The sequence below is a fragment of the Lycorma delicatula genome, chromosome 10 (genome assembly GCF_047948215.1).
Source record: "Lycorma delicatula isolate Av1 chromosome 10, ASM4794821v1, whole genome shotgun sequence".
Lineage (NCBI taxonomy): Eukaryota > Metazoa > Arthropoda > Insecta > Hemiptera > Fulgoridae > Lycorma > Lycorma delicatula.
In genome coordinates this window covers 122,088,872-122,104,857 of record NC_134464.1, presented here as the reverse complement: position 1 = coordinate 122,104,857, position 15,986 = coordinate 122,088,872, and the positions used below count along the sequence as shown (strand labels likewise).

At 31.6% G+C, this 15,986-nt stretch overlaps 1 protein-coding gene and 1 long non-coding RNA gene across 3 annotated transcripts in view; one reads left to right on the top strand and one right to left on the bottom strand.

Annotated features, from left to right (window-relative positions):
* The first annotated feature begins 5,429 nt into the window (after positions 1–5,429).
* LOC142331223 (uncharacterized) lies at positions 5,430–15,808 on the top strand. The gene is made up of 3 exons (XR_012757924.1): positions 5,430–5,593; positions 6,233–6,310; positions 14,712–15,808. It is a non-coding gene; the product is annotated as an uncharacterized LOC142331223 (long non-coding RNA).
* LOC142331222 (low-density lipoprotein receptor-related protein 5-like) overlaps positions 11,476–15,986 on the bottom strand; it is a 34,437-nt gene continuing 29,926 nt past the window's right edge. For both annotated transcript variants that reach the window (XM_075376970.1, XM_075376969.1), the window contains exon 5: positions 11,476–13,332. In XM_075376970.1, the coding sequence (XP_075233085.1) occupies positions 12,361–13,332 (972 nt within the window). In that variant the 3' untranslated portion in view covers positions 11,476–12,360. The remainder of the gene's footprint in view (positions 13,333–15,986) is intronic.

The window sequence follows — 15,986 nt, the reverse complement described above, 5'->3', positions numbered from 1 at the left end:
AAAATTATTTTTACAACTACAAGTTTGTTAGACTCATTAATTAATAAAAACTATTATATTTTTAATAAAATGTTGCGTTTATTGTGCAACTTTATTTTGATCTATTTTTCGTATCGATAACACTGTGGAACAATGATTTTGCTTCCTGCAAAACTCTACAATTGAAATACTTAAAACATAACGGCAAAATGCCTAAAATCCTTAAATTTTATTCCCATCACCCTCAGTTTTCATGAAATACATTTTTATAGATGTTTTTTGTAACTCATACCTTGATGCACAATGATGCTTCACAAAATGTTGTAGATAAATAATAAAAAGCAATACTGGTTATACATAAGCTTCATTATTGGTAATTTTCATAATATTTTGGAGTGATAGATAAAAATAACAACTTCATCAGGAGTGAATATAGTAAAGTTGAATGCCCCAGTATTTCAACATGTCATCTCAAAAGTGTGTGAGTAACAGCAATGTTTTTTGTTATATTTGTAGACAATTTACATTGAAATCTCAGGAGGACAATATTTTCATTAATTTAGAAAGCTTATAAACTTAAATTTGGTAGTCCAGTTAAGAGAGTAAGATAAACTATAGCTCCAGTATTGTTTACCTTTTGCAACTGACCTTGGAGCTGGAAAAAGAAGTTTAATGCCTTTTGCTGTGCCTGTGAATTGGAGGGAACACTATGATCGATTTTCAGACTGTTACTTTTGTCTCACACAGGTTGCTGATCATGCGAGGTGTGTGAGAAAAGTAATGAGACTGACTTTTTACTTACCAAAGTTTTTATTTTTTTTCTAACAACAATATTATCCCCTTCAAAGTAGTTCCCTTGGGCAGCTATACACCGGCAGAGTCGTTGTTTCCACTCCTGGTAGCAGCGCTGGAAGGCTTCAACTGATAGGGCTTTTAATTGGTCACTGTCTTTTGAATGTTCTCCAGAGTTCCAAAATGACTTCCTTTTAAGACATGTTTCAATTTCGGGAAAAAGTCACAAGGACAGGTGAATAGTGGGGTTTGAGGAACTACGGTTCCTACGAATGCATTTTGAAATCAAAAACTCCGTGATGGAAATGGCCGTGTGACACGGGGCATTTTCATGATGAAGCATCCACTTGTCTGCAATGTCTGGTCTCAAGTGAATCACTCTTTCCTGAATCTTTCAGACATCTTTGTAAAACACTTGGTTGACAGTTTGTCCTGGAGGAACAAATTCTTTATGCATGATACCCCTACTGTGAAAAAAGAAAATCTGCATGGTTTTGATCTTTGATTTGCTCATATGACTTTTTTCAGTCGAGGAGATGATGGAGTGTGCCACTCTTCGCTTTGCCACTTTGTTTGAGGATCGTACTTAAATATCCGGGATTCATCACCTGTAATCACACGAATGAAGAATTCTTGGTCATTGTCAATCCTCTCAAGAAGATCAATGCACATGTTTCTTCGATTGTCCTTCTGTTCCATTGTGTGGTTTTTTTCGGCACCAATTTCGCACAAACCTTTCGCGTGTCCAAATCGTCTGTCATAATTTGATGTATGGTGAAAGTGTTTAAATTTAACTCTTCACTCATCATCTTTATTGTTAAACAACAGTCTGATCTCACAAGAACCCTCACACGGTCAAAGTTTTCGTCAGATTTTGAAGTTGAAGATCACCCTGAGCGATGTTGATCTTCAACTTGTTGTCCCCTTCCAAAAATGATTTGTGCCAGCGGAAAACTTGTGCTCTTGATAAGCAATGTTCCCCATAGGTCTGTTTCAACTTTTCAATGTTCATATTCGCGGATTCCTCAAGTTTAACACAAAACTTGATTACACAACATCGCTCTAAATTCTGATGCTCCATTTTCATAACACAACTTTACTGATGGCGCTGTCAAAAATAATGTGTTGGCTGAATGGAGTTGAAACTAATACTGAGCATTTGGAAGGAATGAACAAACCGGTGAATGAACAAACAGCATTGCCAGATCGCTTGCAGTGTTACCAATTATATTACTTTTCTCACACACCTCGTATATCTAAATACAAAAAACCACATACCCAAGAATTCCATCAGCTTTGAGACTTGTATCACATGATGAAAAGGCCAACAGAAGATAATCTTAGAAGTAAAGGATCAGAAAATTTACAAACAGATCAAGTTGCTGAAAATGCTGAGGACTATTTGCCACCCACCTAATTTTTCAAATGGACTGAAAGAAAACAGAGCTTCTAGCTTCCAGACTATAGTAATGGCATCTACTGCAGGAAAATGTCAAAACATCTGTTTGCCACAATCAAAAAAAACATTTACTAACATTTGTTTCTTAAAAGGATAAAATGATCCTTTTCCACAGATATTGATATATCTGATATCAGATATTATGAAATATCTGAGATGTGAACATAAACCAGAACAATGGCAACTGTTTATAGATGCTTCCAAGGCAGTTTTGAAAGGAATTCTATTACTAGATTAGAATGTTATAGCAGAAAAAGTACAAGAGAAAATGCTTGGGGAGTATGGGCTAGATCAGAGAAATAAATGAGGATTTAAGTCTTCAGAATTTTGTATTAAAATAAACTAATGTTTTTGAGTAGCATTTTTAAAAATCATAAAAGAAAAACATTTTTGAATCAAGAGATGTAGCAAGGGTTATGCAGGGATTTTGAAACTAAATCCCTAAGATTGTAAAGTGTACCCAAGAGCAGATATTGATTCTGACCATAATTTAATTATAAGAAACTGTAGACTACCAGTTTTTAGAAGATAAAAAAAAGTGACTAAGAAATAGAATACAAAAAGACTAAAAGAGAATAACAAGAAGTGAAAATACAATCAAATCATGTATACAGAACTAAATACAAATGTTGATTCAACTAAAAATTAATTGATCAGTTTAAAACGAAATTAAAAGAGAAATTTTTAAGTAGAAATGTAACATTTTGTCAAAAACCTTGGCTAATAAAAGATACAGCATGCTATAAAAAGTATAAAAATGGAGGTAGGAAACTATATCAGCTCTTTAGAAATATAATTAATAAAATGAAAATAACAGCAAAGTAAAACTGGTTGATGTAAGGGTGTAGTAAAGTAGAAAATCTATGATTATTATTAAAGTAGATTCACCTTGTAGGAAAATAAAAAAAAACTGCAGGAAATTTTTTAAAACATTAAGATTATTCCTGGCTTAGAAAACAAAAGAGAAAGGGTGAAAACAAAGAATATATTCTTTGTTATATTTAAAAAAGAATATAGAATCAAAGTCAAGCACACCATCCTTAGATAAAAGGGAAGATATGATAACAGACAAACACATTAAAAGTGAAGCTGTTCATGATCTTCCCTAAGTATCAGTTAACCATAGATCGAGGCTTTAGCACCCTTGGGCATGAAGTTGTGAATTAAAGATAATAATTTAAGAAAAAAATTGGTACTTTTACTTCATTACATTTCTGTCACCATGGCAACAGAAATATAATGAAGTAACAGAATTATTTTTAAGGTAGATTTCATAAGAAAGTTACCTATTGTAATGGGTACCATAATTCGATTTCAGGAAACTTTCGACATATCTTTGCATTTCACATACCCGAGACCCCAGAACCACCGTCAGTTCAAACGTTTATATATACAGGTGATTCAAAGAAACGGGAATTTTGAAAGTTGTATTGGTAACCGTGGGCGATTGGTACCACTTGATAAGTGGCGCCAGCCTCTCTAACCTAATCTGCCATTTAGTTGTCATGGATCCTTGGAGTGGTGCGCAATGTGCATTTGCTATCAAAGCGTTTTACAAAAACAATGACAGTGTGGAGGGAGCGCGTAGAGAATTTCACCGCCATTTTAATCTGGGATGGCACGACCGTGTTCCATCAGCACATGAGAAAAGAAACCTCCAGGCCGTGAGTAAACCGTCCGTTCACCACAGAATTTTCAAGCTTTGCAAGATGCTGTCACACGAAGTCGGTGAATCCGTCGTCTCTCAGCATCTTTACAATTGCACAGTTCAAGTGTTCGAAGAATGTTAGTGAAGGACTTGCAATTACATTCATACAAGTTGCAGATCATTCAGGAACTGAAACCGAACGATGCAGTTGTGCGAGCACAATTCTGTAATGTAATGCTTCAGAAGATAAATGATAACCAAGAGTTTGTTCATGAACTGTGGATGTCAGACGAAGCGCATTTCCACCTCAGTGGATTTGTTAACAAGCAAAATTTCAGATACCGGGCACAAGAAAATCCTACGCAGCTACACCAGCGTCCGTTGCACAGCCAGAAAGTGACCGTGTGGTGTGCTATGTCATCTTACAGTGTTATAGGCCCTTATTTTTTTGAGGATGACAACGGTCTTGCGATTACAGTGACGTCGGCTCGTTACGTAGCCATGCTTGAAACCTTTGTTGTGGAACAACAAAAGAGACTTCTACCGATTCTTAACACAGCCTTGTTTCAACAAGACGGAGCAACATCACATACTGCATGAATATCGATGGCAGCTGTACGCCGATTGTTTGGACAACGTGTCACTTCACGAAACGGTGACATTAGATGGCCTCCCAGATCGCCTGATCTCTCAGCTTGCGATTACTTTTTGTGGGGTCACCTTAAAAGCAAAGTGTTCCACAGTAGATCTGCTACAACAGAAGAACTGAAGGCAAATTCCAGTTGAGATGTTACGTCAAACCACGAACAATTTAACGAAGAGACTTCGTGAGTGTTTACGTAGAAGAGGAGGTCACCTGGAAGATGTCATCTTAAAAAAATAAACTAAAATGTATGTATCCTAAAATGGCAACATTTGTACAATTACATGAAATAAAATTCATTTTCTAAAAAAAATTTTTCATTAACATTTAATTTGTAAATTTCCCGTTTGTTTGAATCACCTGTACAATAAAACTTTAAAGATAACTCATGAAAAGAGACATGGTAAAGAAAAATACCACCAAAATTGAAAATGTAGAAAATAAGAGTGATTATAGAGAAATATGATAAGCACAAGCATTTTAGAATGAATAAATATACTATTATATAATTAATATTTCAATTATACGTGAAATTGTTTGTTTTCAATCAAACTGTTTTGTGCACGTCATTATTCTACTGTAAAATCAACTAAATAGCAACATAATGTATTTGAGTACTACACATGAGCAGCTATTCATAACAATAACAAGGAAGACCTATAACAGTCAGCACTTTAGCTGAAAAAAGTATGTATTACACAACTTGTAAGAGATAAAATATCTAATCCCCATTTTTTATTTATTATTTTGATGTATTAAATTGTACAGATTATAAAATCTGAACATATAATTGGTATTTTATTAACACATGAGCTGAAAGTTTTTTCCTCACAAACTACTGTGACTACTAGTCACTGTACTGTACTGTCTGTTGTGTTTGCATTTTATATACAGATGTGTGATAGTAATCGGATGATGTCATCTAGTCAGATAGTACAACAAACCCCACTCGCCCATCCTGCCTAAACTGATAAACATATAGTATAAGATCTTATGGACAGTAGCGAGTCTGAACCTTCTATTCTTCAAGATTCTGGCTCAGAATATAAATAATCAGAAAATAACAATTCAGGTAAGTTTTTAATAAAATATTTTGACACTAACTTATTCACAAACTGTAAGCACTTTGCTTTACAATCCAATATGTTTTGTTATACAATGTGAGTAAAAAGTTTGTAGCTCTAAAATAATTATTTAACTTGTGAATGCGTTAATGCAGTCGACCTCAAAGATTTTCCTGGCTAATGTTAAACAAAATAGGTTAAATTACTACGCAACTGCACTTCAAATGGCAAAATAAACTGCAAAACAGATTCTCATAATGAACAGTATATTAATAAAGATAATAGTTTTACAGTAATATTATTATAACCATAAAAGTAGGCTATATTTCTGTAGACTAGGACAAATTGGCCCCACCCGTTTGTGTCAATGAAGATATGATAAGAGTTTAAAAGAAAAAAGTTTCAATAACATGCTAAAACTATTAATTTTAAAATATTTTTTTATTACACCAGTATTTTGAGCTAGTAACAGCTTTAAAATATTTTGAGCATCTGTGTACTGTCTTTATTATGGAATAAATCAAGTGCTAATGTGTCAATCTTATAAATTAATCTTTATACCCAAACTACTGTATTTTAATTTTACTAAAATTTATTTATTTAAATAAAAATTCTAACAGCCTTTATGTTAACAATTTTTGTTACAGATAATGTAGATTATCTGAATGTGAAGATCCAAAAGCAGCAAAGCGATATAAATGTCAAATAACAGCGTAAGCGAAAATGTAATTCTGATAAAGAGTATTTTACTTAAAGGAAAATTATTGTGATAAAATATTTTTTAATTCACCATGCCTGCATAAATTAAAGTATGGTGAGAAAATTACTGAAGTGCAGAGAAATTCCATGTTCAATGCATTTTACAAAATGAGAAATTTTCAAGCTCAAACTGCTTACATTACTGAAATTTGTCGTCAAACTGTGCCAAAAATGCATTGTCTAAGAGATGGTAGTAGAGGTACTAAACGGAATCTCCATGACAATATAAATTTTTGTAAAAAACATTTTTTAGAAGCATTTCAAATATCTGATGGCTGGTCACATTGCTTCTTTTTTTCCTTGTTTTCCGTCACACTATACGAGAGCTCATAATTCAAATAGACAATTCCAGCCAGACACTGAAAATTCAGTTGATGCATTATGTACACAAAGAACATATTACACTTGTAATATGCTCAGTGGCTTATACGCCACTGAGTGACACAGCACGTTGTCGTGGTGAAGAAGGAAGCCATTGGTCCATTTTTCTGGTCGCTTTCTTCATATGTCGTTTCGTAAACGTTGCAGTACACCCTTATAAAATTCAGAGTTTACAGTTGTTCCCCTTGGAACGAACTCTGATCGCACTATGCCCTCACCATCGAAAAAACAACGAGCATGACCTTGATGTTGAATTTTGACTGATGTGCATTTTTAGGGCAAGGAGATGAACTGGTTTTCTATTGGGAACTCTGCATTTTGGTCTCAGGGTCGTAGCCATAGACCCAACTTTCATCTCCAGTTACAATTTTGGCCATGAAGTCCGGATCTGCATGAAGATGACCCTTCAACTCCGTGCAAATTGACACATGATTTTCCTTCTGTTCATCACTCAGAAGTCTGGGAACAAATTTTGCACTCGCTCGTCTCATTTGCAATTCATTAGTTAAAATGCTTTGAACGGATCTGTACGAGATGTTAAGGTCTTCTGATAGCTCTCGAATAGTCATTTGTCTGTTTGAACGAACCATTGTTTCCACTTTTTGCACATTTTCAACTGTTTTTGAGGTTACTGGACGTCCTGCACGCTGCTCGTCTTCAACAGACTCATTTCCGTTTTTAAATCGGTCATACCACTTGTACACAGTTTTCAAAGTTACCACATTATCGCCGTACACTGACTCTTAACATTTCGTGAGCTTCTTCGGCACTCTTTTGCAACTTAAAACAAAACTTAATGTTAATGCGTTGTTCAAAATCCATGTTGCGTGACTGACACGATAAACACAACCTCACTCTAGCGGCTCTGGCAGCTGACTGGCAAGCTCGAATGTTACAACTTGTCCCTGCCTGTCTCAGTTGATCAAGCTATTGGACAAATTACAACATATGGATGTAGCGTCGGCAGTTGCCGCTATAAAAATTTATTCACCGTATTTTTTGATCACACCTCGTATGTCTGAGATGAACAAGTAGCCTCAAGAGGGTCTCAAGAAAATAGGTTCCTGCATCGTTAAACATTTACAATCATGTTTAGCAATTGTTGCCATTAAAACTGAAACATTAAAGATAGCACTAACTTAGAACTTAACATCGTCCCATCAGCAAGCAAAAAAAAAAGTTTACATTTCATACCACCAGTTCATGGCAGATTAGGACTGGGATACAGCAGAAGGTCCCCTTTTATGTTTAATTACTGATTAGAAGTATTTTATATTTGTTTACGTTAACTTTATTTGATTATAGTACATTATTCTAAAATTTAATATGTAAGTTATTTTTCCTGCAGTGTTGTTACACGTACATGTGTTGCACCACAAGTACATGTGGTGCAACTTAGTTTTACATTAAAGAAAATTCAAATTTAAAAAAATTAACAAGATAAAACCATTAGTTTGGAAATATTTAAAATAAATAACAATATTCCAAAACAATTTTTTTATTTATAGTATCATTTCTTATAAAGGACTATATATCTCAAAACCATGTAAGCATGACTTTCATCACTTTTCCTTTCACTGGCACATATAAACAGCTTCAGGTGAGGATTCAATAACTGTGCAGCTTATAAAGTATGATCTATTAGAAAAATTATTTGAAAACATTTACAAGACAGAAAAAAATCACACAAAAATGGCAGTCTGTCCTCCTAATTCATCCTCTACCCAAAAAAGGAGAAAATATTATTTAAATAAATACAGAGGAATTTCTTTTCTTTTAGTAACTTATATATCAGGGTGGTTTAGAAAGGGAAGATCTTGTGCGGAACAAATAGTTTGTGTAGAATTAATTATCTGAGATAGAATGGTGAAATGCAAGAATTATGCAATTCTTGCAAATTCAAAGAGGTATATGATTCTGCGGGTAGAAATGAGAATAAATGTTTTAACTGAACAATCAATTTCCAATGCCTTTTCTAAAATTAAATTTATTTGGAATTATTAGAGCCATTAAAATAAACAAAAAAAAAAAACAAAAAACAAGGTAACAAGATTATTAAATGTGGTAGAAACAATAAGTTTAGGTTACAAGGAGTAGATTGTTTTGCCTTTATTACATTTCATACATTACAAATTTCCACTTTCATATTCCCATGCACAACCTTCTTTGTAAGCTTCTGTGGTGAATTAATTCATCAGTAAAAAAAAGAATTTGTGTTGGGTAAAGTTAACAAAAAACACACAGCTAGTATTTGCCAAAAGAGATTGGACTTTAATTGGAAATAAAACAAATGAACTTATGTTAAAATCATAACCTTAAAACATAAAGAGAAATTATGAAATTAACATAACTTAATGATACTTAAAATATCAGCTGAATCAACATGAACAATGATGTTAAATGCAAAAATACATGAATATACATTTTTTAAATACACAATGTAACAAAGCCTGAAAACAAGAGAACATAAAACACCTTATTTTCAACTATATACGTAGAAAAACAAAACATCAATAAACATAGTATGACTGGAAAACTATTACATTACTGTCATATGCTGTAATATTGAAAAATTAGCAATGAACAGATGTCATTAACGTAGAAAAATAAATTACAATAATTTCAGTATAAAAAAAGAGTTAATTACAATATAATCACATTAAAGTAAGTAATAATATAAATAGAGTTCATTTTGGTAAATAAGCATTCTTGAAAATATAAAATTACAAAGTCCTAAAACATAACTGCACATCATGAGTAATTTGCTTTAGGTTAATTTAGAGAAGTATTATGAATACAGTTCATGAATAGAAAAGGATTAATCTCGGTGATTAACAAGTTACAAGATTAAATTATACAGTTAATTACCATAACAACAAATTGAAATAATTAAGCACGTAAAGTAGGTTGCAGCTGAACAAGGACACAACCTTATATAAGTCACCTGTTGTGACTGCACTTAAGTGAATAAATGGGGTTTTAAACTAAACATGAAATACAAATTTGAATTTTTGTATGATGAACTGAATGTTCCACAAATTTTAATGATAAAAGAACTGTTTAACGTAATAAATAATGAAAATTGAACTTGCCTGTAGCATACAAATATTAGCAAGAGACGAACTCGTGAATGAAGGTAAATGAATACATACAGTAATCCTGGGCATAGCCTGCAGTGGTGTATCAGGAATACAGGGGTGAGACGTGTTTTAGAGGTTGAGCAGGACGTGGCGTCCCAAATATGTAGCAGCGAGTTTGGAGAAATTCTGCATCGATGAAATGTAATCAGCAGCTCGAGTAGATTCGGCGTCGATAGAATTGGCAGCTTGTAGTGATTGAAACATTTTCCACAGAGACGTAATGTAGAATTTGAAGAAAAACTTAACGAAGAAACGAGGCAAAAACAAATCATAGAGATCGGTGAAATTACGAGACACTGCCGAGTAGAGCTAGAGAATATTTTGACAGAGAAATACTGCAACGTTTATGCGGGTATGAATGCGATGAAAAATATTATCATAAAGTTTGAGAGAGAATGGCCATAGGCGACTGTACAGGAGGAATGTTGGATCTACTCTGCCGAAAAGATGGCGTGAAAGAAAAGAGGGGGAAACCAAACCTAGGTAGTGGACAGGAGAGAGTGTGTGTAAAAAACAAGAGATGTGTGCATGTATTAGTATGGGAACGAATGAATAACGGGTGTGTGAAAAGTAGCCATAAATAATTCGAGAAATGAATACACACGGTCACTAAGGATGACAGAAGCAGACAGTCTGGCCGGCACCAGAAGTGTCAAACACGAGAACAAATAATCAAACAGGTACAAATGACAAGCCCAAAATACGAAACATAGTAAAATTTATCATGCCTGTAACAAACAACATGACCCAACCCTAGCTTTGAATTCATTGGAAATAACAGAACTTTATGCATGGCGTAAACAATATGAATCTTTTTATTTATATATATATAGAATCTTTTTATTTATATATAAAAATAAAAAGATTGATTTAAAAAATCTATCACAAATACAAGTGACAACAAAGTAGATTTTTCATTTAAAAGATTCTTAATTTTTTTAGAGGCTTTTACCTTCGCAAGTAAAAAAAAGTTTTTTTTTACATTTTGGCGGTATATATTTTCAAAAATATCTTTGTAAATTTTCAAGCATAAATTATATTTGCTCAGTTATAACAACTTAAAGTAGTACAGAATTTCAGAGCACAGTGAGAGACCTGGCATCTCAAGTCGCTGCCCTATATTGTTTAAGGTTTGCAACTCTTACACTTTCCAAAACCTTTTTCTATTGCGAACAGAATATATTACAGAATATATACAGAAAATGTAATAGGACTATTTAAATAATTTGAGACATAAATTTCAAAATATTTACTTTATTTTCAAGTGTATTTGTAAAAAATTAAAAACTAATACAGATTTTGAGGTTAATATTGATAACAGGCACAAATATCAGATTATATATTTCTTGTCTGGTTTTAATATTTGAAAACATTACTAAAATGGTTAGACATGTGATGTTAAGTAAACTTTAACACAAAATCAGAATGTGCTTTAGATTCAAGATCAGCGTTATTTGTGAAAATGTATTTGAGAATCTGACTGAGAAAACCATGTTCAGGAAAAACACATGCAACTTAAGATTTTTACAACATGTCTCACTTGTGAACTTTACACACATTTCTATATAGCACTTTTTCTGAACTCGTGGAATTTCTCACCACCTACAAATTATCATATTGGCATGGTTGCAAGATAAGATATTTTTGGTTCATAAATATCACCTGCATATTATAACTAGAATAATATATAAATCTAATTTTTTTTTTAATGTAGTAATACAAATTAAAAAATTCTATTCAAGTAGTTTGTAGCCTTGACCGGCCTCTGTGGCTTGGGGTGGTAGTGTCTTGGCCTTTCATCTGGATTCCTGGGTTTGAAACCCAATCAGGCGTAATATTTTTCACACGTTACACAAAATTGCCATTTCATCTCATCCTCTGATGCAATACCTAACAATGGTCCTACAGGTTAAAATCACTATAAGCCAAAAAATAGTTTTTTTTATTCCATTCTAATGTATTTTATTTGTTGATGTTTACCTGTTCGATTTTTAATCGAAAAGGTAAACATTACATACAAAAGGTAAATCGATTTTTAATGCAAAACTGCTCGATTTTTAATTTCAGATAATACTTCAATAATTATCCCTTACACCACTGACTACCTACCATTATCACGTTTAGCGATACCTTGACTGATCAGTTTTCCTTACCTTTTTGTGTTGGTCAAAAAACTTAATAGTATTATTTTTACTCAATAAATATATATATCAATTAGATATAAAATTAATTGCACATTTTTATTACTTTTTTAATATATTTTTTTTTAAATTGTCTTCGAGGCGTACAAGGTAGAAACCTCCTTGCAAAGTTGTAATATATACAAAAATGAGATAACGTTAAATTAAAAACATTATATAAATTTGGTTATACTTGTTTTAGTTTATGCATATTTTACACTTTTTTAAAGGTCACGATTTTCTAATATGATATCATTAAGATGTCTTTTTACGATGTAACTCTCGTTAAAAGATTTTTTAAAAAGATTACAAACATTAATTTTTTTCTTTAGTGTGGATATTAATGTGTTTTTTTAAATCATAGATGCGACTAAAAGACTTTTGACAAAATTTACATACATAATTTCTCTCTTTGGTGTGTAAATTAATATGCAACCTTAAACTTGAACGATGATTAAAAACCTTTTGGCAGAAATTACAAACATATTCTCTTTCTTTTGTATGAATATTCAAATGTGATTTCAAAGTAGAACTTTGATTAAAGGACTTCTGACAAAAGTTACAAATGTAACTTTTTTCTTTTGAATGGATATTAAGATGTCTCTTTAAATGGTTTTTACAATTAAATGATTTTTGACAAAAGTTACAAATAAAATTATCCTCCTTAGTATGAATATTTAAATGTACTTTTAAAGTATAATTTTCATTAAAAGATTTCTGACAAAAGTTACAAACATAATTTTTCTCGTTTTTATGAGTCTTAAAATGTCTCTCTAAATCATATTTACGATTATATGACTTTTGACAGAGGTTACAAACATGATTTTTCTCTTTGGTGTGTAAATTAATATGAACCTTTAAATTAGAATAACAGTTAAAAATCTTTTGACAGAAGTTACAAACATAATTTTTCTCCTTAGTATGAATATTTAAATGCATTTTTAAATCAGAACTTTGTTTAAAAGACTTCTGACAAAAATTACAAACATAATTTTTGTCATCTGAATCAATAATAAGATGTCTGATTAAACCGCTTCTGAAATTAAATGACTTCTGACAAAAGTCGCAAATATAATTTTTCTCCTTAGTATGAATATTTAAATGTACTTTTAATGTAGAACTTAGATTAAATGACTTCAGACAAATGTTACAAACATAATTTTTCTCTTTTGAATGAATAATAAGATGTCTCTTTAAACCGCTTTTGAAATTAAATGACTTTTGACAAAAGTTACAAATATAATTTTTCTTGGTACTTCCCTTGATGATTTCTTCATCAATAGTAACCTGTAAAAATTAAAAATAACTAATAATTAAAAGATAATTATGAATTAATGTAATATATCAATTACAACATTAAGTGTTATATCTTGTAAAAAGCCACTAATAAACTATAAGCAACTAAATATACTATATTCATAATCAACATGGTTTTGAATATTAATCATCATTAAAATAAGGAACTTTACATCTCTTGTAGTATGTTTATACACTTGGCTGAAATTATTATCATATCCTTATTTTAAGAAAACCAGCAAAACTATTTAGCAAATTATAACAGCACATAAATATATTTATTAGTTCTATATCCATGTTGATCAGATTTACAAACCCACATATTTTTAAATATGTACATTTTCCATACATATGTACATGTACATTTTCTGGTCTAAAGGTATCCAAAACTAATGGTTTATATTTAGTCATTGTAATTTCTTAAATGTACGCTCAAATGACAGGATATCTCCAAGATTTGTTCAGTATTCTCTTTCAGCTGAATATGCATGTGCAGACATGCTGACTCCAATCCAATTATAATCAGTTAAGGTGTGGACCCCTTAATAAAAAGTTTAGTATGCGTTTTGGTCAGTGGCGTTTCACTTGGTTACACATGTTCAACGCCTTGACGCAGTCTCCTACATCCAAGATTATTCATATTCCAAGGAACACAGATATGTTATCCGTGTTCCTTGGAATCAGTCCTTTTAACCTTGGAACGTCAGCGAGACGTTCTCACTGACATCATCATGGGTTCAGCTACAGGGCTGAACAAACACCAATACTTATCAGCAACAATTAATTCATTATTACCTCAAGGAAGGTTTGACTTGCGTATTCACGGCTTAGTTTACAATTCCTTTCTTAAATAAGGTTTTTTACAGATCTTTAAATTTTCTAACCATTTTTGTTATAGTTTTTACTTTTTTAATTTTTTTCTATTAGAATTTAATATAAGTAGAACATAGGAATATTGAATATAATAAGCTCTTCATTGAAAATCACCCCAGCAATAACATCAAAAAGGGTAAGTTCATCTCCTGATTGTATTTTTTCAATGTTTATTTTAGTATTAATACTAAACAATTTTAATACATAACTCCACATAATCACATATACACTGTTTTGAAACTAATAAAAAATTAAATTTAAAAAATCTGTCACATAATGAGAATAGTTCTTATTTTTATATCACATAAGCATGTACATGATTTCAATTTCTTTGAAAATATTCCTTTATGTTAATTGATTTATCACTTTTACATATTTTTCTTTGAATTCATAAAATGCTTTTTTTTATAAAATCATTTTTTGTAATCATTTCTTATAAAAATATATAAGATTATTTCCTTGTTAACATTCCTGATTATTTCAACTTCTTTTTTTAGAAATATGATGACAATTCTGAGCTCCCAGGCCCTTCAGGAATAAATAAAAGAAACCTGTCCATTACCGCACAAGAAAAAATCTTGTAATCAGAAGAAGTGTTTAATTTCCTAATGAATTCAGGTATCAAAGATAACAGGTGATAAGGGCCATGTAGAAAAGGTAGAGTAAAACACCTGCTCCAGGATTATTTAGATGTAGGGCACAGTGTATAAACGAATAATTTTTATAATAGTGTACCTCTGATGAATTGTTGGGAAGAAAACTTTAAATAACGGGGACCCTGAAGCCAAACCGTAAAGGAAATCCAGTTCATATTAATAAAAAAATTTCAAGGAGAGAAACTGAGCAAGGTTACACCAAAAAAGCTATCTGTGTATTTAAGTGGTTCGACAATGCCAGATAATAATGATTTCTTTTCAACACAGTACACAAATAACAACAGTCAAAATCAGATCTGGAAAACAAAAAGCTAAGCCCAAGGCTATCGCAAAATATAACAAAGTATGGACAGAATTGATCAAGCAGATCAACTCGTGGCTTACTAGTCCCTGGAAAGAAAAACTTTGTGATGGTATGCAAAAGTTGCTATTCATGTGATTATGAATAACGCATATCTACTGTATAAAACATATAGGCCTAACAAGAAAATGACATTGTTAAAATTTTGGGACGTTTTAATGAAAAATTAATTTACATTAACCAACAGAAAATAAAGCCAGAAACAGCAGTTTTAGAGGGACTGGCAAGACCCAAATTCATATTCCACAGAAAATAAAAAAGAATGAATCTGATAGAAAACCACAGAGAATCCCAATGTTATTGTTCGTTGTGTCCTTCGCAATCAGCTTTTTGTTTTGAAATCTCCTTATTTGAAATCTACTATATGTAAACTAGCCTAATTGGCTAGTTTACATTTAATTAAAATTTCTTATTGTTATTATTTCCATTTTAGTATTGTATTATATTTACTACTGTTTATGTTATTCCTTTGGACTGCTTTTTCAGTACTGTGCTGTATTATAATTGCATTTGATAAAATATTAATACTGTTTGATTATAATAAAATTAATAACAATCAATTCTGATATTTGTGTTTTTAATTTACATCTCACCCAGTATAACAATTTACACTCAGTTTTGTCTATAAAATTCATATCTAATATGCTTTTATTACTGTAGATTGTGCAGTATGAATAAAACAAATGAAAATATAACAATAATTTATATTTAATAAACAGGCCTATTATTTTGATAAAGAATATAAATTATTTCAA